Below are 25,771 nucleotides of genomic sequence, written 5' to 3' on the forward strand. Positions count from 1 at the left end.
TTTATCTATCTCTCCCTACCTAGCCCCGCTTGTCCCTCACTCAATCTCCAGGTCCTGAGACTGCGCCCCACTTTGGACTCCATGCTCAGCAGGGAGTCTGCTTGAGACTCTCTCTCTCCCTCTGCCCCTCCTCCACACCCCACGGGCCCATGCCTGTGCGCGTCTGCTCCCTCTCAAATAAATAAATAAGCTTTAAAAAAGATTAAACTTGGAATTTTTGAAAGACTTAACCAATAAGCTAAGTTTGACTTTTCCGAACCTGAAAAAATAGCTTTAATCATTCCCTCGCATTTGCAAAGAAGTCATTCACATATTTGTAAAGTACTGTAAGAATCATGATTGAGAAGGGCAGCCAAAGCTGCCAAGGTGAAACAACAAATAAGAGAACATTTTGTCTGAATTTTTTTTTCTAGTCTAGGTTCAGGGTATGCAGTAAGGGGAGAAAGTCCCTTTCTGACCCACTTTGCTTTATGCCCTTTCCCATTAAAGTGGGACAAAAATCGCCAGAATTTACAGACATTAAAGATTATGAAATAAAAAATATTGCTCAGTTTCAAAAACTCAAGTCCATAGTCACCAGGCCCTTTCACTGAAAATAGTTGTTTCATCATTTTTGCTTCTGGGAGAAATGTTTGGCACTAGTGAACAGGAATGAAAACATGAGACAGCAGAAAGTCTCAGCGCAGTGCAGTCTAAAAGGTTCGTAAGCATCTTTACCGTAATAAATAATGGAGCTGGAAAACTGCCTCTAAGAGCAGAAGTTTCTGGCCAGAAGTGAAGACTAGCCAATGCATTGGAAAAGTAAAGTAGCCTGAAGCAAAATCAGCAGATGTTCAAGGCAAGTTTTCTTATGTAAAGCTCCACAAAGAAGTATGTAATGAAATCTCATTTAAACAAATAACGCGAAATAAAAATCTGCACTGTATTTCTTAGTCCAGGTGGAGGTAGGGGGGCAGGGGCAGGGGTGGGGAAGGGAGTTACCATTTGGCTTAGAGGCAGCTCCCAAAATTCTGAAATTGTGATCTAAGGAGAAGTGTAGAGAACAAAAAACAATTAGCTTCCCTTCATGCTTAGTGGAGTTTTTCTGCCCCAAATGGTTTTTAAAAGACCCCCTCCAGGGTATCATCAAGAAAATGTTCATGTTCACTGGATACTTCGTGATTTAAAATTATTACACATCAAGAGCAGAAAGGGGTCCTTTGTAATCATACAAAAATGGAGAAGTGTTGGATTGAAATTCTTAGGTTCTCTGTAGCATAGAAATGAAGCCATTTTTAAAGTACTCAGCACAAAAGTTTTTATTCAGACAAGTGTTAGATTATGAGGGGTGAGGAAAGGGTATGGAGAACCTACCACCAACAGAGAGAAAAGGTCAAGGCTGCCTTCCAAGTGGTGAAGAGGCAGGGCCAGCCCCTCCTAATGAAGCACTTTTAAATCAGGACCTGGCAGACAGAATTGGTAGACCTCACAACCACCACAGAGAATGAGACCATCTCTGTAATGACTAATGATTAGCAAATCAGATAGTGTTTCTTTGTTAGAAAAAAGGGCTATCTCAACAAGGGAAATACCAGTTGAAATACCCGATTTTGCAAATTCTGCAATGGCTTAAAAGGAGAGAATTTGCTTTGGTTCTACTAAAAAGTAACCCAAATTAAGTGAGGACTATCTAGAACCCCCAATTTTGATTGCCTTAGGGTTGTAATGCCAAAACTAATTTTTTCCCACCACCATAAATATTCAAATTTTGGCAAACTGAATCTTCATATATGCCATATATATTATGTAAATATCTTATGAAAAGTGATCACATCTTAATTCTTATTTGATTGTTAGGAATAAAATTCTCTGAACAAGTTAATGCAACAGCAGAAGCAAAATAATTTTAACTAAATAACAGCTTTGAAATTCTTTCTCTTCTGCCCTCACCCTTGTTGAGAAACAGGAATCTTTGTTTAATTTAGGGATATAATGTTAGGGAATAATGTGAAAATATTGGCATATTACATAATTGTCTTCACTATTTAAGAAAGGCCGAATCTTTTACCAGAAATCTTTGAGAAAATGTGTCCTAAAGCTTGAGTGATTGAAGCCTGCATGACCAGCCTGCGAGATGACCCCAAGGAACCCTGACTGCTGGTAGTCATACCCTTGCATCCCCCACTGAACAGGGCTGAGCTGTGTATCTTACAGGATAGTATGGGAATGATATAAATGATGAGGGAAAAAAAGGCAAGCTAAGGACAAAGCAGAAACTGACACCCTGCAACCCCCCCCCCACCATGGGATGCACGTGACATTCCTCAGGCACTCCTGGCTGCCCTAAAGGAAAAAGAAATAGTTAACCTATAGAGACCACAATCCTGCAAGACTTGAGTCTCCTCAGTTTACAAAGGTTTTAGCAGTCTACGAGAACAAAGCAGTTCTATCAATAACCTAGCTTCCCGAAGGGAATGTAAATACAATTAAATGTCCTTATAATCTGCAGCCTCCAGGAAGTTCCCAACTATCTTCATGTTAATGCCTTACTAGGGGGGTAAACAACCTTAACTTGACAATAGCAAGGCCTCTGGTATCCTGTGAGTCTTCTTTAACATATGAAAGTACTTTCTCAACCCTCCCTGTTTCCTTACCTCCCCCAACCCCATAGTATATAATCAGCCACCCCTCACAACCCGGGGCAGCAGCTCTTTCTGCCCATGGGTCCTGTCCCCGTGCTTTAAACCACCATTTTGCACCAAAGATGTCTCAAGAATTCTTTCTTGGTCCTTGGCTCTGGACTCTACCCCACTGAACTTCACCTATATTCCAAAACCTTATCAAGGTCATGGTCTAGGGTTGTTAGATGGAGCCCTGTCCCAGGCTCATGCTTGGCAGGGAGTCTGCTTGGGGTTCTCTCCCCCTCCCCCTGCTTGTGTGCTCTCTCTTGCTCTAAAATAAATAGATAAATCTTAAAAAAGAAAGAAAGAAAAAAAAAAAAGAAAGGGAGAAAGGGAGTAAGAAAGAAAAAATACTTTTGGAGAAGCCTATCTCCAGAAATTCTTATTTAATTGGTTTGGGTTGAGGTCTATCATGGTCATGGACCTAAGAGTATTTTCAAATTTTTCCCCTTGAAAACTACACTGTAACCTCAGATCAGCTGACTTCCTGGCCTGCTCCAAGCCTGGTTCTAGAAGTGTGCTATGTCTGGGTGTGTCCCTGAGACTGCCCTGGGACTACGACTGTGCACCGAACAGGAATCTTCTGGAGCATTGCCGTGCAAGAGCAACTTCACAGCTGCTGAAGAACTGCATATACTTCTGCCTTTTCTTATTCATGCTTTTCCAGGACTCAATTCATTCCAAGAAAAGTGTCCATGCCTTCCTACCTTCCAGGTCGATTTGGATTTGTTGCCTAGGGCCACTCAAAGAACCAGGTGCTGAATAAATAAGGTTTCAGGATAGCTTACCCACCTGTTAGAGTAGGAACAAACATCTTTTAGCTTCATCTTTCCCTAATGGCAAAATGGAAGTAACGAATGTTTCTCACAAGCCTTTAGGAAATATGTTTTTACTGTTGACCAAACACAAGTAAATTAAGATTTCCAGTATGATGGGTGCTTACAGTTGTTAGACCTACTACTTTAAGAAGCTCAAATTGACACCATTGAATACCACTTGAGTGTGAGTGGGGGAGGGGAGGTATTTGTTTCCTTTACTAATGAATCCCCAGTGATGGAAACAATGCCTGGCACATGGCGAGCTCTTAATAAGTAATTGTTGATTAAATAAATCCCTCAAAACCCAATAACTTCTGATCGTTTATTCATTCAAAGTTACTCAACATCCCATGTTAGCAAATCTGCTATGGAAACTGTTTTATCAAAGGATTTTAAAATAAAGCTTCAAATTTTCTTTTAAAAAATAAATTCTGTGGCCAAATCCAATATCATGTTTCGAATTTCTGCCCTAGTTTGGCCTCGGTTCCTCCTTTGGAGGCTAGTTAGGGATGTGATCTCTGCCCTTGAATCTCCTTCCTTTGTAGTTTTTTTGGCCTGCGCGTTTACGTTTCCCAGGCAGAGGAGCGCGTGCCGCGGCTGCGCCCATTAGCGCGCGGCGCGGGTTTGTAGCTGTCAGGCGGGCGGGGCTGCCTAGGACCCAGGAGGAGTCGATCCTCTCGCGCCGCAGAGCCTCCGCGCTGACCCGTGCGGCCCCCTTCTCTTCGCGCACCCCCTCCCTCCCGCGCTTTGGCAGCCCTTGGGGGGCAGGAACCCCCTCCACCAGCCCCGCCAGCGGGCCGGGCGGGCCGCGGAGTCGGGCGCGGATGCCCGCGGGTGGGCCGGGCCGGCCGGCAGCCAGGGAGGCGGGCTGCATTATTTCCTGCTAGGGCCGGGCTCTGTGGGAGGAAGGGTCTCCCGCACTGCCCTCTCAGCCCGAGCCCGCTCGCGCCGCCACTAGGGCAGGGCCTGCGGGCGAGTCAGGCGGAGGCGCCGCATCCCCGGCCTCCGGCAGGGCTCGTGGGCGGGCCGGGGCCGGGCGCGACGCCCCTGCGGGCCCGCGGCGCCTCTCCCACGCTCCCAGCTCCTCCCCCTCCTCTTCCTTCCTTCCCCTCAGCCTCCCGGGAGCCGCCGGCGGACGCGAGCTGCGGCGGGCGCCCGAGCTTTGTGTGCGCCCGCGGGCCCGGGGCGAACCTCGGGCGGCCCAACTTTGTGGCTCCTGGCCGGCTCCCAGGAGGGAGTTGTGAGGCGTGGCCGGGTGGAGAAGGCGCCGGGGGGTTGGTGCGTGGGGCTCCCCGGCAGGCGGGAGGGACCGAGCGAGCCGTGCTGGACAATGAGCTGGGCAGCTCGACGCTGCGGCCACTTTTAGGGGGGGCGCGGGCCATTCGGCTCCTTGGCGGCTCAGCTGCCCCACCTGCGAGGAGAGGGCGGGATGCCAGAGCCAGGTGTCCCGGAGCTCTGAGGCCCCTCGCGGTCAGACGTCCCTGAACTGATTCTCGCATTGACACTAGGCTACCCGAAGGCTTTGGCTGGGACGTTTTTTGTGGGGGAGCCTTCGGAGCAGCCGTGATGGCCAGCACCAGGAGTATTGAGCTGGAGCACTTTGAGGAACGGGACAAAAGGCCGCGACCCGGGTCGCGGCGAGGGGCGCCCAGCTCCTCGGGAGGCAGCAGCAGCTCGGGCCCCAAGGGGAACGGGCTCATCCCTAGCCCGGCGCACAGTGCCCACTGCAGCTTCTACCGCACGCGGACCCTGCAGGCTCTGAGCTCAGAGAAGAAGGCCAAGAAGGCGCGCTTCTACCGGAATGGGGACCGCTACTTCAAGGGCCTGGTGTTTGCCATCTCGAGCGACCGCTTCCGGTCCTTCGATGCGCTGCTCATGGAGCTCACCCGCTCCTTGTCGGACAACGTGAACCTGCCCCAGGGTGTCCGCACCATCTACACCATCGACGGCAGTCGGAAGGTCACCAGCCTGGATGAGCTGCTGGAAGGTAGGAGGAGAGGGCCCGGCGCGGCAGGTGCGGCCCAGCGCGACAGCAGGTGCAGTGGCCACAGGCTGGCGCGCGCCCGCTTGCGCTGCGCTGAGGGGAGTTTACCGGGTGTTTTCTAGGCGGCCATGGGAATTGTATGGTTCAGTCTGCTTTTCTGTAGGCTCTGTGTGTGTGTGTGTGGGGGGGGTGCGCTCCCCCATATATTCTTTCCCAATAGATTCGTCTTTAAAAAAGAAAAAAAAAAATCCTGGCGGGTTTTGGTGACATCTCTTAAGATTGGTAAACTTGGGGTTTTTGTTTGGTTGGTTTTAGTGCAAACTGTTGGGAAAGGCGGCTCTCAGGTGAGGATCTGGGTAACCCTCTTGCTAATAAGCTTTCTGTTCAGCCCTCTGTGTGGACCTCAGTGCAGGCATCAGTGATGTTCCAGCATTCGGGACCCTGTTGTACCTCCTCTGCTAAGAAGTTGTGCTTGTGAAATGCTCTAGGTTGACTTTCAGCAGAAGTTACATGAGGTCAGGAGGCGTGATTCTAGACAGTGGTTCTCAATCTTGGCTGCACTCTGGATCACTGGGGACTTTAAAAAATTACGGGTGCCTGCACCGTACCCCCAGATATTCAGATGTTTGGGGTGTGATCTGGGCAGTTGGAGCTTTAAAAGTTCCCCAGGTGATTCGATGTGGAGCCAAGATTGAGGATCCCTGTGCTAGAGGGTTTTCCTCATTTGGGTGGTAATGAGCTGAATCAAGGTCAGTCTCTCCTGCCTCCTCCCCTACTGAAAGTAGTTAGTTAGGATGAGAGAGGCTGTTGGAATGAGTAGTTGGGGCCTATTATAAATTAGTAATCCTAGAGTGTCAACCATGCTTCACTCAGAGGTACTGCTTGGCTGTATGTTGTGTCATCCTTGAATTCCTGCAATACTGTATTTATGCTTCTTCTCTTTCAGGGCGAAAAGGCATTACTAGTAGTTAAGAACTCATTTCCAGATCTAAACAGCACCTATAAAGATGAGACAGAACCCACATATATGCTGATTTCATGTTTAAAGACATTTTGCTCTCATGCATCTTTCTTAATGCAAATGGCTCCTTCCTTGTAGTCATAGCAATATTGGTGTGGCAGGGAAAGGAAACTGAACTTTGAGCCAACTATTTTTTCTTTTTTCTTTCTTTCTTTTTTTTTTAAGATTTATTTGTTTTTTTGAGAGTGGGAGAGAGAGAGAGAGAGAGCGGGGAAAGAAGCAGAGGGAGAGAAATCCTCAAGCAGACTCCTTGCTGAGCCAGGAGCCCAGTGCAGGGCTTGATCCCAGGATCCTGAGATTATGACTCAAACCGAAACCAGGAGTTGAAAGCTCAACCAGCTGAGCCACCCAGGTGCCCCAAGCCAACAATTTTTCTTATATTATCTCGTCATATTCTTGTATTATGGAGAAGGCACTGTGCCCATTTTACAGGTGAGGAAATGAGCAACATGCCTTGTTACACAGTATCTGCAGTATATGCCCTTTCTTCGCCAGTTCACCTCTAATAAATCGATATACCGAGGCACCCTGAAAGTGGTTGAGTTTCCCCACTTAGTCATTGTTACCAGAGGTTTTCCCTGTCTTGGCTAGATGAGGACCCAGCCAAGATTAAGTTGTCTCTTCAGTCGGTGTGTGTGTATTCTCGACTTCACACATTCTATTGGTCACTTGTGTGTTTTGGTTTTAAAGGCTTCCTGAGGAGGTGATGACAGCCAGACGACTATAAATAAGATGATACATTGTTAAAAGGATTCTGTTGCCTTCTTTATCGTATTAAATACTTAAAAGCAACATTTGCCTAGATATTTCAAAACTGAGTAACATTTTCTGACTGACCCAAGCTAGAAGAGCAGCCCTGTGGAAAAATCAAGGTGATGCCTATTGCTTAAGTACTCATTACTCTCATTCCCTTGGGATACTGTGCATAGTGTGGTCTGAAGAGGGACAAAAAATTTAATATCCTTCTCTCAAGTAATTTTAACAGTGTATTTGCTACATGAAATTAATGTACTCCAAAGATGAATATCATTATGGGGGGGTGGTCAAGATGACCATTATGCATATTAATTAATGGGAGCACATATTGTGCATTGAGTTTGTCATTGCCCAGGTGTTGCACGGTTCACTGAGTGTAAGTTCTCAAACTGTATAGTTTCAACTGTAAATTGAAAGGTGACAAATTTCCTTCCAGTTATTTATTCACTGATTTTTGGTGGATGGGGAACTGTAAGTATGTATAGAATCCTAATTATACTACCATATGATAAATAATGATATAACACAAATATTTGCACAACAGAAATGTTTCCCTAGTCTAGCCAATTGCCTGCTTGTTTCCAGCAGTATTTAATAAAAGTACTGCAAAAGAAGAAAATTTGTGCCCTTCTTTTGTCATAGTGACATTCTCTTTGACAATGGATCTTTGTCTAGGTCTTGAATTTCCTACAAAATGAGTGGAATACCCTGTTGCAAGGCAGTTTTCAAGAAAAGAAAGAGCCATCAATGCTTGATATCCATCATTTGAGGATTTAAATAGTTTAAACTTTCAGTTAAAATTGTGTGCTCAAATGTTCGATTTATCATGTAGAGCTAATCAGCTACCTGCAAACTTATTTGCATCAGTAAAAATGGGTACATTTTTAAAAGTGACTAGTTCATTTTAGTTCATTTTTAAAATTTTATTTTTTTTATTTTATAATTATTATTTTAGTAATCTCTACACCGTACAATGTGGGCCTCAAACTCATGACCCCGAGATCAACAGTCGCATGGTCTTCCAGCTGAGCCAGCTAGGTGCCCCTGGCCATTTTAGCTCATTTTTAATAAAGATTTTCTGATAGTATTTTGGACATTATGTTCTCTCCTCTGCCTCTTCCATCCCATGAAATTTGTAGTTCAGGAGATACTGTTTTCCTAGAATGTTTTTAGTGAAGAATAAAAAGTGATGACTCAAGACAGCTGGGCGTGAACACTCACTCAGAGCCCCAATCCCATTGGACTCCGATGACAAAAGAAATCTGCATGGCCCAGATTTTTTCTTCTGCCTTTGACCTTGAAAGTCTCTGGAGACGAAAAACCGTGTTCAGGTGTTGGCTGCCACTCCTCCTGTACTTCGCTAATCCAGCAGGTCTCTTCAGCCTTTTGGTTTACCAAAAGGTAAACCCTTGCTGGATTAATTTCACCGAGTTGGTGCTCTGCGTCTCTGTAATACCGTTTATTCTTTAAAACTTGTTGGGGACCTTCTTTCAGAGGAGGACTGTGAGTCAGTACTGGGAAAATCAGTTTCAGCTGCCTGAAACCATGAGCCAGCCAAACTTAGAGCATCTTTGATTGGACAACTGAGGATGTTCAGGTGATTTGTTCTTAAGTTCTCATGTCTGCGGCTAAGAGTCAGAATTCCTTAAGTGTTTGTTTAAGTTTATTTAATCTCTACACCCAATGTGGGGCTGGAACTCACTACCCTGAGATCAAGAGTCACATGGTCCTCAGCCTGAGCCAGCCAGGTACCCCTCTAGTCTTAGTTTTTGTTTCATGAGTGTTCTCCCCTTCTGAACATTTTGGCTATGTTTATAAAATTTTGATGTCCTGAAGAGACATGCCCATGGATAGTAGAAACAATGCCTGATCAAGTCAGGATACCTGGGTTCTACTGACTGGATTTGAGAAAAAATTACTTCTGTTCTCTGGGTTTTACCTCTTTTCCTGTTAAATGAAAGTTTGGCACATTACTTCTCTAAGATCCTTTGTAGATTGAAAGTATACACCCTTCCCCTAAGTGGTTGGTTACTGAGTGTATGACGGCTTAGGCTGCCTTTCCCTACCCAGATCCCGTCTTCCAGAAAATTGACGAGGCTGTAAATGTCCTACCACCAAGCAGGGAGTGGGTGTAAGGCTCTGAGGAAGTATTTGCCAGGAGTCAAAAATATTAATAGCCACCTGCCTCTGCCTCTCATTCTGAAGTAAAATGTTGTTTTATGTTATTTTGATCTTTTACTCCCCAGTCAACAGCAAACATTGAATTTTTGGTATGTGATAGAATTTTGATTATTTTGATAACTGATATTCCATTATTCCATTAAATTAAGTTGAAAATTGGCTTGATTAATTTGAATTTAAGAAAAATAAGGTTCTAGAGTGATGAAGCACTTGAAGTTTCCAAGGTTCTCCTAGTAAGCCTAGTTTATTGGATCTGTTTGGTTAAATCAGTTTGTTTTTTGTTTTTTGTTTTTTAAATCTTATTTGAGAGAGAGCACGCACGTGAGAGAGAGAGAGAGAGAGTGTGTGTGCTTGTGCACAGAGGGAGAAGCAAACTCCCTGCTGAGCAGGGAGCCATACACAGGGCTCAATCCCAGGACCTTGAGACCAAGACCTGAGCCAAAGGCAGATGCTTCACCAGCTGAGCCACCCACACGCCCCTAGGTCAGCTTCTTTGAAGTTGTTAAACAAAAATATAGTTACTGAGAGAGTTTTAAGTAAAAATAAGTCTCAATAAGAACCCAAGTTATAGGGTAGGATTCCCCCCCCCCCAAAAAAAGATAGATTTTTTATGGTAATAATAGAAACTGAGTTCTTCAAAACATGTTATGGTGAGGAAAGAAACATAAACCCCATGTGTGAAAAGATATTTGAAGTCAAATAGAAGTACACATAAAAGCAAAAGCAGTACACGTTAAAGGCATTTATGATGATAGGATGCGGCAGTTCAACATTGAATCTTTGGTGGGCCAGCCTTCTCTGGTGGACTCCTAGGTTCTTCAGGACCCACTTCAGTATTGCCTCTGCGAAGTCTCTTCCAGACCTTCGGGATACTGGTCTCCGATAGCTGTTGATGGAGTCTATTTGTTGTTGTTCCAGGTACTGTTCCAGGGGACAGTTTCTTTCCTCAAGATGCTCACATTCTGGAGGGAGAGATCGTGAACATGAACACACACAAACATACACAAGGTGATTCTAGCTCAGGTGCTGTGAATGAAGTGGTAGTGACGTGGATAGGATGATGAACAAGGCTTTCCAGAGGGACAGATTTTGGAGCCAGGGCCTGAGATCAAGATGGTAACTCTTCCCTTTGCTTACTCACAGCGTGTTTCCTTACCTCTATTATAACCCTTACCTTTGTAATTAGGGGTATATCAGGTCTGTCTTTTGCACTAGACTGGGAGTGTGGTTAGGTCAGAGATCTCGGACTCACAATAAATTCATTGAATAAGTAGCCCAGAAAGTGATGTCACCTCTAAGTCTTTTGGTTATCAAGGGAAGTTTTATACGAATTAAGTTTGAATAGGGTTGTTCCTATATATTTGCGAAGAAAATGCATATTTTGAAAAATTGGATTATATTTATTTATATTTATTTATTTTTTTATTTTTTTAAAGATTTTATTTATTTATGTGACAGAGAGACAGCCAGCGAGAGAGGGAACACAGCAGGGGGAGTGGGAGAGGAAGAAGCAGGCTCACAGCGGAGGAGCCCGATGTGGGACTCGATCCCGGCACGCCGGGATCACGCCCTGAGCCGAAGGCAGACGCTTTAATGACTGCGCTACCCAGGCGCCCCAAAATTGGATTATATTTAGATACATCAAAAATGCTGTGCTAACTCATTGTGGAGAAAATGACTCTTCCATTATATCTGCTTTCTATAAATCTGATTGTTTTCTTCATCTCATTCCCTAAAACAGGGAAATATAGATGTGCTATAATATAGCTACATAAGAAGCCCTTTCTGGAGGTAATGGGAAGAGAAGTTTTCATGTGAAGAATAAAAAATTAAGGGTTGGGTGGAAGAAATGGAATATTTGGGCAAACATTTATGAATTAGAATATGACACAGTGATACTCTTGTAGTTAAACGAAAAAAATCAGTATTTCATAAGGTTTTAGACTATGGAAATAGATAATTTATGGTCCTGTGATATAAAATAAAGAAAACTAGATTCCCTTGGGCAGTGGCTGTCAAACTGCTTTCTTCATTGCTGGGAAGGCCAGGGGGTTTGCTGTGGGTCTGTACGGCCTGGCTATGTCTCCTTCCTGTCATTCCCACCTGCCTATGCTCCCACCACTTCTGTTTTTATTTCTATTATCAGTAAAGTAAACCACCACTCTAAGGATTTGGGATTCTTAGCATTAACACAGTTTTGAAATGTTTTATTTTTCACTTATTTTTTTCCTTTTTCAAGTTCGTATTTAAATTCCAGTTAGCATACAGTGTAATATTTGTTCCGGGTATAAGATTTAGTGATTTGTCATCACTTCCACGTAACACCGGGTGCTCATCACAACAAATGCCCTCCTTAATCCCCATCACCCATTTAACCCTTCTCACCACCCACCTCCCCTCCAGCCACCCTCAATTTATTCTCTGTAGTTAGTCTATTTTCTGGTTTGCTGCTCTTTTTTGTCCCCCTGTATCCTGAACTGCTCTTTTCTACCACCTGTGAGGAAGTGGGGCCTATTCCAACCCCCAAGATTTACATAGGTCACAATAGATCAGCACTCTAGAGCCCCATCACTGCTAAAGCCAAACCTGTTAATCACTTATACCTGGAAAATGAAGATTACAGTAGCTTATCAGTCACTGTAGGTATAACAACAATTTAGGATGTTTCATGTATGGGTCTTGAAATAAAATGCATTTTCCTGTACACCTGCAAAGTAAGATCTGTGCATAGTTCTGCATAGTTGCCTTGCTTGACCTCAGTTTCCTCATTTGTAAAATGAAGGGTAATTGCTAAGACCCTTCCCCCTTTAAAGTTCAGTGATCTTGGGAAAAGCTTCTGGGAGTGGGAAAGAGAAATGATCCTGGCTCTGTCTGGCTCTGTGTCACTTTTTTAAGAGTCATTCAGGTTTAGGGGCGGCTGGCTTGGCATGGTAGAGCATGCAACTCTTGGTGTCGAGGTTGTGAGTTTGAGCCCCACATTGGGTGTAGAGATTACTTAAAAATAAAATCTGGGGGAAAAAAAGCTGGCCAGGTTTAGATGAAGTTCTTAGAACCTTCAGTAACCTGTAGGAGGTTCTTCTCCATAAAACATTCTCAGGAAAGGGAACATTATAAACCTATTGAGGGCTGGGACCACAGTTGTTTTATTTGTTTCTTTGTCCCATGCAACAGATACTTCTGGCACAATGAGGATTTATTTTACTTTTGTGTCATTTTTAGATTTTTTAATAGGTGGGAATAGGTGGATATAGGTGTTTTTAAAAACCTTTCTTAAGACTGGACAGTTGGCTAGATTTGCAGAGGAAGAACAAGGCAGTAGACTAAACATACTGTAATTTGTCAGAAGCTGCTACTTTGTAGACTGAAGGAATAGGAAAAAGTTGACTGTGAGATCAACTTATGTAATTTTGATTACACTGTAACCTTTGCTAACATCTCAAAGTGACTAAAATAATCTACAATTATGACCTGCTGTGTTATCTATTGTTTATATGTTGATTAAATTATAATCATTTGCAACCAAAATATATCACAATGAAAGTTTTAAAGATTTATTTTGGGGCGGGGTAGAGCACAGAGGGAAGGGCAGAGGAAGAGAGAGAAGCAGATTCCCAGCTGAGTGTGGAGCCCGACGTGGGGCTGGATCCCATGACGGGATATCAGGTCCTGAGCTGAAATCAAGAGTTGGATGCTTACCTGACTGAGCCATCCAGATACCCCTCACAATAAAAATTTTAAAATATCTTCACTGATTTATCTCTTCCTTTTACTCCATATGTTTTGCAAACTTAAGATTACTTTAAGTTTTAAATAATAACAGTATAATTATTTCTTAAAGGCAATGATGATGCTGTCTTCCTCAGTATACTTGTCCATCATCTTGGTCTTTTTACTTCACAGTGTTTTGCCTCATTGGCAGAGAATCAAGAAAAGAAATAAGGAATTTTAGTGCACTCTATAGTCATGTTCATCAAGCCTCTGAGAGAGAAAGAACTTGAGAAATAGCCTGATGTGAATCCATCTCTTAGTAGTTTAGTAATCAAGACCAATAGACGGAAGGCTCTACATGAACCCTGTAATGTGTACAAAACACTTAGCAGAGTCTTAGCATGTTGTGGCTCTTGGATAAATGGTAGTGGTCCTCAGATCTTAACCCCAAATTTACGTCCTTATGACTTCCCTGCTATATTCTAGAGCCACCATTTGGAGCTACATAAGGCTTATCTTACTTTTACACAGCAGCTCTTCAGACATCTGGAGACAGTGGTCATACTTTACTATTTCCCCTTCCTTCCCATCCTGTAAACATCACCTCTTTTTTGTGCAGACATCTGGCTTCTGAATCTTTCATCACTTGCAGTGAATCTTTTTTTTTTTTTGGCAAAGAGTTATTTGAGAGAAAGAACTTGTAAGAGGGGAGTGAGGAGAAGGAGAGGGAGAAAGAGAATCTCAAGCAGACTCTGCTGAGCATGGAGCCTGTCACAAGGCTCCCATCTCATGACCCTGACATTGTGACCTGAGTCAAAATCAAGAGTTGGATGTGTAACTGACTGAGCCACCCAGGTACGCCCCTGCATTGACTCTGAGCCATCCTCACTATCAATCACTTGCTTAAAACTGGGGCCAAGTCTTCCTCTCAGATTCACAGTGAGTTTTAAGGAATGAAGGAGGAAGGTATTAAGCAAAGATCTCCAGAAGTTGGGGTAACTCTGTCAAGGAAGGTATTACCTCTCTCAGATGATGAGCCAGTTGAAGGACTGACCCTTGATCCATGATGCTTTAGGAATATTAGATGGGGGGTGTCTGGGTGGCTCAGTTGGTTGAGTGTCCGACTTGATTTTGGCTCAGGTCATGATCTCAGGGTCATGAGATTGAATCCTGTGTTGGGCTCTCTCTCCCTCTCCCTCTACCCCTTCCTCCTCTAAAAAAAGAGAAATATTAGATAGGCACATTTTTTTTTTAAGTTTTTTCTCTTCCTCAGCATCCTTAAGATTGCAGTGTTTCTCAAACTTTTGTAATATTTGGGCCACTTAAACGTGAAAAACAATGTAAAGATCTAACAGCTAACTTGTAGAAGTTTAGTATTGCCTTAATTACTTTAATTACATTGTCACCTAAATATGTAGAAAGGTAATTATTTTTATATACTATAGGTCTTACACACCAATATAACCTAAACAAATTGATAATGTAAATACCAGCAAAACTGCATAATCTATAAAAATGTAAAAAGTAAGAGTGTAAAGCTACAGATACTGTTTTCTCAAAATAATTGTTCCAAATGTGACCGTGGTACTTAACGCTGAGTTCGGTGTGCTGTATTTCAGAATGCCATGTAAGGAGTCAGTTTTGCCCTATTGATAAAGCTCCAGTCCTACAGGGTAAAATTATATCCTCTGGCCTTAATTTGCTGTGAACACACCTTTTACATAGATTAAGTCCACTTCTCCTTTTCCTCATTAACTCCCAGCAAAGTTACACCCTTTGGTAGCAAAGGAGTTGAAACTGGACAGTGAGTGGCCTGATTGTATTTGATTTAGAAGCAGTTGTTCACCTATTCCAGAATAGGATGATATAAACATTTTAAGTTCTGTCATCAAAATAAGCACAGAACTAAAATTGTCACAGTGAACTCTTGTAAATTGTGGAATATGCCTGGCCCAGGCGTGAGGAGCAAAAAGACAGATAATGGATATGATTTGTAGGTTCCATCCTTCCAGGAGATTGGATGCAATTTCTTTTTCAGCTGGTAAGCTTTATAAAGCTTTATGGTTAGTGAGTAGGATTTTTGTTTCTACTTTTACCTCATTTTTTTTTTTTTTTTTTTTTTTTTTTTTTTTTTTTGGTCTTTGGTTAAACTTCTCTGAAATTTCCATGCTGAAACATGGATTTCTGGGCATATCTCTTCATAGATGCTCAGACGTTCAAAGTGGTTTTTGTACCCCTTCTCAGTGGAATGTATCACAGTCTGTACTGCTGGATGTGACTTTAGGACATGACTTGGTTCAGCCAGTTGCCTTCAGAGGTGTTGAAAGAGCATTGGTCTTAGAGATGAAAGATCTCATTTTGTGTCCTCAGCCTTGCCCCGTAGTGAAGGCCATTATATTCATTTTGTGATGCAACAGCAGTGGTCCAGCGACACAGCAAAGGGGTGCAGAGCAGGGTAGGCTTCCAGGCCAGAGCAGTGCACTATGTGTAACTCTGCTGATCCCCGTAAGTTTAAATTCTGGGTTCTGTACAGTTTGGGTAAAAAAAAAAAAAAACCCCGACTAAGCTGTTTGCCACAAGAGAATAATAAATCAGTCTTTCTTTTCTTCACCCTGTATTTTTCTTAACCAGATGGACTGGTTAAGTGGGAACTCGTCTCTGATGTGCTTAGATGGAGATAAGCACATTTTAATCCACCCAGTAGGACAGCCTCACAAATGCTGTGCTTGATGAAGGATATCAAACCATTTTGTAGATGCAACAGACCCGGATTTATTTTCCCTGGTTGTATGTCTTTGGAGGCATTTTTTTTTTTTTTTAAGATTTTATTTATTTATTCGACAGAGACAGAGACAGCCAGCGAGAGAGGGAACACAAGCAGGAGGAGTGGGAGAGGAAGAAGCAGGCTCATAGCGGAACAGCCTGATGTGGGCTCGATCCCATAACGCCAGGATCACGCCCTGAGCCGAAGGCAGATGCTTAACCGCTGTGCCACCCAGGCGCCCCTGGAGGCATTTTTTTTATCTCTGTTTTAGAAGTTAGGAAAGAATTAAGGTTCCTAAGATTATTGCTAATATTAGATCTATAGTGTCAGGCAAGCTTTCTTTTCTCTTTGTCTTTCCATTTTTATGTTACCATATTTAAATCTCCATGTGTGGGGAGGAGATCTTTTTCTAAGCTTGAAGAGCCTTTGCACTTTAGACTTGTATCATAAAGTTCAGTGTTTGCTTCCACTCCAAGTTACGTAATAGTCTCAATGTCCAAATTTTGTATAATTGATTTTCTGCCATGAATGTCAAAATAGTTTGTAATTACAAACTAATTAGTGGGGTTAGGCAGTTATTGTAAATATTTTAACAGAAGTGGACGAGATACTTTATAGGAACTGATAATAAAAGTAGGCTAGCCAAACATACTGTTACTAAATTTCCAGCTGCATAAGGTTGCATGTAACTATTTGTAATTTCTAACAGCAAATTGACATTTAAATGTTGGTGAATTACTGTGATTTAGCTATTAAAAACATTCATTATGTACATACACATATATATATATATATAAGTACACACATACATATTCCATTGATTGAAAGACACATTACATTTATTGGACTAAAAACTACCCTGCATGCTTGAAACTAATAAATATAACACTGTATGTTAATTATACTTGAATTTTTAAAAAACAAGTAAGTGTGTGTTTCCTGGACTCTTGATGCTTTGATGGTCTGAAATGAATTAAAACCATTGGTAGGTACTAGGCAGCCTTCATATCCCGCTTGTTTCCATATATGCCTTAGGTTCGTTTTGGTGGGCTGGCATGACCTAAGAATGTCTCCAATCATGCATGACATCTTTCAGGAGCCTGACCCTGACCCTCCGAGGGTCATTCTGTGTAAACAGCTACACTGTGCAAATGTTTTTACCTAGAAGTAATGCAAATCCAAACCGTGAGATTTATAGTTTGCATTTTCATCATTACATCGACAAACATGTTGTAAGTACCTGTTATATACCAGGTATTGTGCTAGATGTGGGTGGTATGAAAAAGATACAGTTTTTTTCAAAGGGCTTGCAGTCTAGGGAGTGGTTTAACGAGAGGTTGTTTCAGAGTCACTTGTGAAATTAAAAACCCTTACCTACATATTCTGGTCCCACCATCCAATGATTCTAGTGATTCAGTTGAATTGTGGTGATGTCTGAGCATCTGTACTTAGACAGCAAAATCAGCTGATTAAAAAAAAATTCTCCACTAAGAACCATTGGAAGAGAGAAAGAAAGAATAAATGATTATGAGAAATTGATACGTTGTAAGCTCGGGGTAATTTTTCAGATTTTAAAATTATGAAGGTTCATATACATGTACAGCCCAGTGAGTTGTTATGACATGAACACCTTTGTGACTAGCAGGCATGTCAAGAGACAGACTGTTGCCAGACTCTGAGAAGTTCTCTGTGTCCCCTTCTAGTTACAATTCTTCCCAAGATAACAGAGGCCTGACTTTTGCTTTTATCTATATTTTTACCACCAGTGAAGGCATCCCTAATTGATAGTTTAATTTTTTCTGTTTTGAACTCTAGAGAAATCGAATCCTACTGTATGTATTCCTCTGTCATCTTTTCCCACTATTGTTTGTAAAATTCATCCAGGTTGTTGCTAATGGCTCTTGTTCATTTTCATCACCGTATAGTAGTATATATGACCACACCACAATCTCTGCTCTCCTGTTGTTGGGACATGTGGATTGATTTTTCACCTTTGGCTGTTGGGAAGTGCTTCTGCACACACACAGTAATGCCCATGTAGCATGAGTTTTTCCAGGATATTTTCCGGCAGTGGATTCCTGGGTCATATGATGCGTATGTTGTAGACTTAGTACTAGATAATGTTTTTCTAGTGATTGAACCTGTTTTTCCTAGGTGATTGAACCAACTTAAAATCCTTCCAGCAATGTTTGAAAGTTCCCATTGCCTTACCTCCTTGCAGAGAGTGATTAATCTTGACTGGTCAGTTAAGAAGAGGCAAGATGGGAAGAGGAGGAAGGTTATTTTAGACATAAGAAGCAATGAAAATAACAGGGTGTGATGAGTTTGGAAGGAAATTGCAAATATCCTGGTATGACACTAACTTAGGAACTTGTGGGAAAGTGGTGGGAGAGGAGGGTGGATGTGTGTGATGTGCTGAGGAGTTTGGTCTTTATTCTAAAGGCAGTGAGTGAAGCAGGCAAAAGACATCAGATCTACATTTCTAAAAATTTGCTGTGTGAGAGCTATGTAGAAGATGAGGGGGTGAAGCCCCACAGCGAGCTTAACTACTCTAATCCAAGGAGGAATGAAAGAAGGCAGAGTCAAAGAGGATGATTTCAGAGGTGCTTAGACCTAGGTCAATAGTTTTGCCAATTCTGTTGAATGTGGGAAAGGGAGAAGAGAGGCAGGAGTCTTGATTTTGCCTGGGTGACTATTTGGGTGGTGATTTCATTCAATAAGTTGGAGAACTCAGGAAGAGGAGAGTTTGAGGTCAAGGTGGCAATCATGGGGGAGTGAAGTTAGTTTTAGACAGTAGCATGTGAGATATCCATAGATAATCTAGTAAAGCTGTTCAGTAAGTGGCTTGAACTCAAGAGAAAGGAGTAGGCTGGAAACGTCCTCAGTATATAGGTGGTGTTTGAAGCTGTAGGGGTGAATGCAACTGCCCACAGAAGAGTCTAAGGAGGATGAAGTAGATGAATGGGAGACGAGGACCCTGAAAAGCAGACCAAGAAGGAACAACCAAAGAAGTAAGAGGTATAAACCAAAAGAAATCAGATTGTGCAAGCTAAGGAAAAGAGGATTTGCAGGAGAGAATCATGACTAGTGTCCAGTGCCCTCAGAAGACACCCAGTGAATCTGGAAAATGTGCTTTGCATTTGGCAGTTAGGAAAGACATGCTCCGGGATCAGGGTGTTCCAGCCAGGGGAATGCAAAGAGCAGAAGTGATGCCACAGTGACTTAAGAGCAAACAATGGGAGAGGAAGTGGGGAAAAAACAGATGAGGAGAGTTTTTTAACTCAGCAGTGAATGGAAGCCAAAAGCACATTAGGTAGAGTGGGATGAGGAATGAAGAGAGGGAGGATTTGTGTGTGTTTAAGGTGGGAGGTATTTGTATCTAATCCTGTAGAGAGGACTGTCTAGTTAAATGGAGGAGAGAAGAATGTCCCTGAAATTGCAGCATGAGGACACAGAAACATGGTACTCAACATCCAACAGGAGGTGGCTATCCTGTTACGGCGGAGAGAGACAAAAGGTGGGAAAAATTGGCACAGTCTGAATATATTTGTAAGGATGAAGGTTTTCAGAGATAAGACATTGGAGAGTTCCTAGCATTTAATATCCTCTTGCCTCTTCAAGAGGGGGCAGATTCTTGGGCTGAGTAAGGATGAACGTTAATAGTTGATATGCAGGTTGTATTACACAGCTGTAGGCACTTAATTTGACAACCTGCTAACTATGAAGTTAAAGTGTGTTTGAACAAATGTCAGTGGTGAGAAGCCATAGCCATGTCACTGTAGTGTCTTAAAGGAAATTCAAAGACTTTCTATTCTGTGTTGTGCATGAAAACAGTAAAGTTTCATAACCACCTTATGCTTTTATCCATCTCTTTTCCACACATAAAGCCAGTTTTCTTTATATTTAGTATTCATGTGATCATAATTTCCAAAATGACTTCCCCCTAAACTCCTATGGTCAAAGAACTGTTACTGGAAAGAGGGAGAGAGAGAGAATGAGTGTGAGTGTGTGTGTCTGTGTGTGTGTGTGTGTGTATCTCAGTTCTCTTCAGCCAGAGACCATCAAGAACATGCCTAGGGTAGAACAAGTTGAGTTTATTACCCATTGCAGCAAAGAGAATGGACATTGTATGGATACCATGGGGCATCTCAGTAAGATGGTGTTAGACCTATCATAGAATTTGGGCTTTGGTTGGATAATTTTAGGGAGGATCTGGGGAAGCAAGGACTTGCTCTGTATTGGGTGGTTAGAAGGAAGGACAATTCTGTGACTGAGCATATCATTAAATCTTATAGGGAGCACAGAATAGATTGAGGAAAAAGCTGTAATTGCTAAAGAAGTGGCAGTCATACATTGAGTGTGAGAGGAGGATGTCTGGTATTTTGCGGGTTGCACAGTGAACTTGTTTTTGTGTCACTTTACCATAGTCTCAAAGTGACTTTATTTGATACAGATATTGTATGAGATTATATCCCAGAGAAGAACGCCAGTCTGACTGTGAGCATCAGACCAGCTTATAATAATAATGAGATCTAGCTATTAAAGTTAGATCAATTCTGGACTTCAGAGACAGCCTTATTTTTCATATATTCATATTCATGTATATATTTATATTTATCATGTATATATACATACACATTTATATCTTAGTTTAATTTATAAATGAGATGCTTATCTTTTCCTTCTTTGGGTGAGTGTAGTTTTAATATGTATTGGCAAAAAATATAAAAATCCTTTCAGAGTTTAGTATTTTATCAGGATATCAAAACTCATTACTTGAGGATATACTTTTTCAGCTGTATCAATAGCATGAAATGCACTGCTGTTTGTTGGGGAATGAGCAGAAAACAGAACATTCTTGCATTGATCCAAGTAGAAAGTGGGTGGTGGTGAGGGCACAGAGGGTGGACATTTTCAGAAATATTTAGAAAAAAGAGTGGACAGAACTTGATGTCAGAATGTAGTATGTAGGGAAGCCAGAGGAGTGAAGAATGATGCCTAGGTTTCTAGCTGAGTAAGTTTCAGTAGGAAGTGATGTTCCTACCAGGATGGGGATGAAGAGGGAAGTGACAAGTTGGTGGTGGTGGTGGGGGGGTAACAAATCTTAAACCAGAATCCCTACAGTAGCAAGAATATGGTTGAGGGGAGGCTGATTGCTTCTAATCAATCTCGCACGTGCCTAGCACGTAACAGAATAATAATTTGTTATTTGATTAACAGCAAGAGCTGGAACCGCCCAAGGAACCAAAATCTTAAATTCTTTTGTCAGCATGTTCTCTCCTGATAAGCAAATCTATGTAAGTGACAAAATTACCATCAGCAGATTGTTTGATCAGGGTGGGGACATAGCAAGGGAAGCTAGCCTGGGTATCTTGGTTGCTATGGTTATCAGTATGACATCTCTACTGTAGGATTTTATGTGTCCAGTATATGGAAACACAGGGGTGACCTCAAAACTGTGTCTTGAACCTTTGTGCTGAAATGTTGTATGCCAAAATGCCAAAATGGGTATCTGCTGGTTCAAAACTTTCCATTTTATAGAACTGATCTACAGGTTTTTAATAGAAACAGTATAAAGGGAGGAGGGGAGAGGAGGGAATTAAAATACATCTGTAACCACACATAAACAAATTAAAAGACAGACTTCCTTTACCTATTTTCATTCTGATGTTCTGAGCCTGTGTAAAGAGGCAAAATACAAATGAATTTAAAAGGCAGCTTGCCTCATTGTTATGTCAGCTGTGCAGGGTTGATCAAGGAAATCTGACATACTAAATTTGCTCTTGTTTTGTTTTGTTTCTTTCTATCATTGTGTTTTCACTTTATATGGGGAAAGGCTATTCCCCAGCTGACTTCTCCCTGCCCTTAAAAAAAAAAAAAAAAAAAAAAAAAAAAAAATCAGTCTCTTGCTGAAATTCCCTTTTCTTTCTTCCATCATAATATTTTGAATCAGAACATACAAGTAAATTTTATTTAGAGCTTTTCAATGTGAGACTTGGTTCTCTGTAAAATTAAAGCAGAATCATAAGTGTTTACTTTTGCTTGTAAGTAGGTGCATGTGATGTATAGTTCTATTTTATTAAATGCATATGTGTATTTGAAATTGCATGCCATTTTAAACCCAGATGATTACACTGTGAAAAGTCATTTAGATAAACCTCAGAGATGGAAAATCTCTAAATGGCAATGGTTGTGCTAGCTTTCCGATTACTGGTGTGGAAGTAGCAGGAGAGCCTGTGGCTGGTTCCCCAGTTTTCTTGGGCAGTGGCCTAAATATACCTTCAAATAGAAGGCATTACTCCTCTTTTTAGACCTTTCTTATATGCCTGATCTGTTACTGAATTGCTCATGTGCCTTTGGGAATCTTTAAGTTCTCCATTCATCAGGATTTTAAGAACATCCTGATAATAGTTAAATATGATATTTATATTAATAGGTTTTCCTCAGGCATTGCCTTTCACAGTTTTGGTTATTTTTGCTTTAAGCAAGAACAGCCCTTAAGGCTTGTATCATTAATTATTCTATTAAGAGTGAGACTGTTAACACTGACTATGTGAAAAAATACTGGATTCTTTTTGAGTTAGAAGGTATCTTAGAGAAAATCTTAGAGTGTAATCCTCTTGCCCTGTATGCTAAACAGGTGAGAATAAAAGAATTGGGTGACTTCTGAGTTTCCTGAAAGAAAAATTATGATTTTTAAACATATAATTATGAATTATGATTTTCAACATTATAATTCTAAAAATCATTACTTTCAACCTATAATTTTGGAACTTAAAATTAATGAACACTGAGTTGGTAAACCAATTGTCAAATAGTATAGTTTTTATGTTTTACTTAATAAAAATTAAGCAGAAGGCTGCATGAATAATGAACACGTCATTTTTTTTTTTTCAGAAATATTTATTTATTTTAGGGAGAGAGTGCCTGCATGCACGCATGGGTGGGGGGAGGGGCAGAGGGAGAGAGAGAGAATGGGAGAGAAGCAGACTCCCCGCTGAGCTCACAGCCCAGCATGGGGCTACCCCCCACCCAGATGATGACCTGCGCTGAGATAAAGAGTGGTGGCTCAACTGACTGAGCCACCCAGGCACATCATTTTAAGCTATTTAATATCCTTTCTCATTTAAGTAGATATAGAGAAGGTTGTCTATTTGAACTAATTATTTTAAATTCACATTCTTTAATTAAGAAATAAAATGCCTGAAGTAAATTTCTTGGAGCTGTCAAAACTCTTCCTTCATTTTTGCAGTAATTCATTAATTGAGTAAATGATATTATGACTAAATATATTTTAGACAACTGTGTGAAGATGGAGTAATCATTCTTCAGTTAGGGCTGAAATTTGTAGTTGGAAGGAGAAAAATAGTTTTATTTCTTTAAATGAATATATTATTTTGTGATATAATTACATCTTCCAGAATGAGATTTTTTTTTATTAGTTAATAGATTTTGGAATTAGGAAGTACTCTAGAATTCATCTGATTCAACAGCCCCAATGTCCAGACAAAGATATTGAGAACCAAAGTGCAGAGGAATAATCCAGGGTGACATATTTGATCAGAATAAAGCTCAAGTCTCTCTTGTTTCATTTGTCTGGTGCTTTTCGCGCTGTAATGTGTGTTATTCTCTCTCTCAAAACCAATCTAGATGTTTAAATAGAAAGGGAGGATAGGCAGAGTGCCAAAGGAAAAGGATGCGAATCCCCCTTTCAGTGAACCTGTTAAGCTTAGGAGTTTACTTACTGGGTCTCCAGCGTTTGTTCTTAAGATACAGTGCTTCTGTGGTGGGGATACTCATGCTAACTAAACTGATTTTTTGCCTTTTAGGTGAGAGTTACGTGTGTGCATCAAATGAACCATTTCGTAAAGTTGATTACACCAAAAATATTAATCCGAACTGGTCTGTCAACATCAAGGGTGGTACAACCCGAGCCTTGGCTGCTCCCTCCTCTGTGAAAAGTGAAGTGAAGGAAAGCAAAGATTTCATCAAACCCAAATTAGTGACTGTGATTCGAAGTGGAGTGAAGCCTAGAAAAGCCGTGCGGATCCTTCTTAATAAGAAGACTGCTCATTCCTTTGAACAGGTGTTGACAGATATCACCGAAGCCATTAAACTAGATTCAGGAGTGGTCAAGAGGCTCTGCACGCTGGATGGAAAGCAGGTAAGAGGGTTATTAGCCCCCAGCTCTCCATCTTACTGTTAAACTCTCCCTGTATCGTGGTGGTTACGTATTTGACAGAATTTCGTGGTGTGCTAGAAATTATTCTAGTACTCCTACTTGAAAGGTGTGTGTCTGTATTAGCTTTTATCATGAAAAATGTAAGTGGCTTACCTGCGTCTTTGCCCGAATATCTCATAAGTGTATATGGAGAAATCTGTACTTCTTATGGTCACTGAAAGGGAAATGTAAACAACTCTTTTTTTTTCAGTTTGTATTTAAATTCCAGTTAGCTAAGGTACAGTGTGATAGTAGTTTCAGGTGTATAGTATGGTGATTCAACACTTCTGTACAACACCTGGTGCTCATTACAAGTACCCTCCTTAATCCCTATCACCTGTTTAACCCATCCCCCACCCACCTCCCCTCTGGTAGCCATCAGTTTGTTCTCTGTAGTTGAGAGTCTGTTTCTTGGTTTTTCTCTCTCTTTTTTATTTCCCTTTGCTCGTTTGTTTTGTTTCTTAAATTCCAGATATGAGTGAAATCATATGGTACTTTGTCTTTGTCTGACTGGCTTATTTTACTTAGCATAATACTCTCTAGCTCCAACCACGTTGTTGCAAATGGCAAGATTTTATTCTTTCTTTATTGCTGAGTAATATTTTATTGTATGTATATACAGTGTTTTATTGTATGTATATTGTGGTGTATGTATGTGTATACACACACACACACACCACATTTTCTTTATCCATTCATCAGTCATTGGACACTTGGACTGTTTCCATAATTTGGCTGTTGTTGACAATGCTGCTATAAACATCCGAGTGCGTGTATCCTTTTGAATTAGTATCTTTGTATCTTTGGGTAAATACATCCTAGTGCAATTGCTGGATCATAGGGTTGTTCTATTTTTAACTTTTTGAACAACCTCCATGCAGTTTTCCAGAGTGGCTGCACCAGTCTGCAATCCCACCAACAGTGCAAGAGGGTTCCTTTTAATCCACATCCTTGCCAACACTTGCTATTTCTTGTGTTTTTTATTTTAACCATTCTGAAGGTGTGAGATGATATCTCATTGTACTTTTGAATTTTATTTCCCTGATGATGACCGATTTTGAGCATCTTTTCATGTGTCTGTTGGCCATCTGTATATCTTCTTTGGAAAAATATCTATTCATGTCTTCTGCCCATTTTTTAATCGGATTATTTATGTTTTGGATGTTAGGGAAATGTAGACGTCTGAGTGAAAAGTGTAAGTTGAAGAGGCTTCCTACATTAAATGGGATGTTCTCTGTTTAAGAACACCTGTTGACTAGTAGAGTCATGGGTTTGGTAAATCACAGGAGTCAAAATTGAAGATATTTAACATTTTTAGAAAAGCCTTTCCTCCCCACCTACATAGACTATGGAAAATGCATTTCAAAAAAGTACTTTCTTTCATAAGAATGTCCATATGAATTTCATAGGGCACAAGGGAGGTAATTAATCAGCATTTCTTTTTTGTTTGTTTTTTAAGACACAAGACAGAGAGTGTGTATGTGTGGGATGGGGGGGGGGCAGAGGGAGAGGGAGAGAGAATCCCAAGCAAGCTTCACATCAAGCGCAGATCCTGAAGCGGGGTTCAATGTCACGACCCTGAAATCATGACCTGAGCTGAAATCAAGAGTCGGACACTTAACCACCATCCAGGCACCCCATTAATCAACACTTCTGAA

General features: G+C 41.4%; 1 protein-coding gene across 4 annotated transcripts in view; it reads left to right on the forward strand.

Moving 5' to 3' along the window:
* The first annotated feature begins 4,623 nt into the window (after positions 1–4,623).
* DCLK2 (doublecortin like kinase 2) overlaps positions 4,624–25,771 on the forward strand; it is a 142,643-nt gene continuing 121,495 nt past the window's right edge. For all 4 annotated transcript variants that reach the window (XR_005833899.1, XM_008685466.2, XM_008685467.2 and 1 more), the window contains exons 1-2: positions 4,624–5,465; positions 23,722–24,056. Coding sequence is in view for 3 of the 4 variants with exons in the window: in XM_008685466.2 (XP_008683688.1) it covers positions 5,045–5,465; positions 23,722–24,056 (756 nt within the window). In the remaining variant the exon portion in view is untranslated. The remainder of the gene's footprint in view (positions 5,466–23,721; positions 24,057–25,771) is intronic.

Source organism: Ursus maritimus, unplaced genomic scaffold, assembly GCF_017311325.1.
Source record: "Ursus maritimus isolate PB19 unplaced genomic scaffold, ASM1731132v1 scaffold_11, whole genome shotgun sequence".
NCBI classification, from domain to species: domain Eukaryota; kingdom Metazoa; phylum Chordata; class Mammalia; order Carnivora; family Ursidae; genus Ursus; species Ursus maritimus.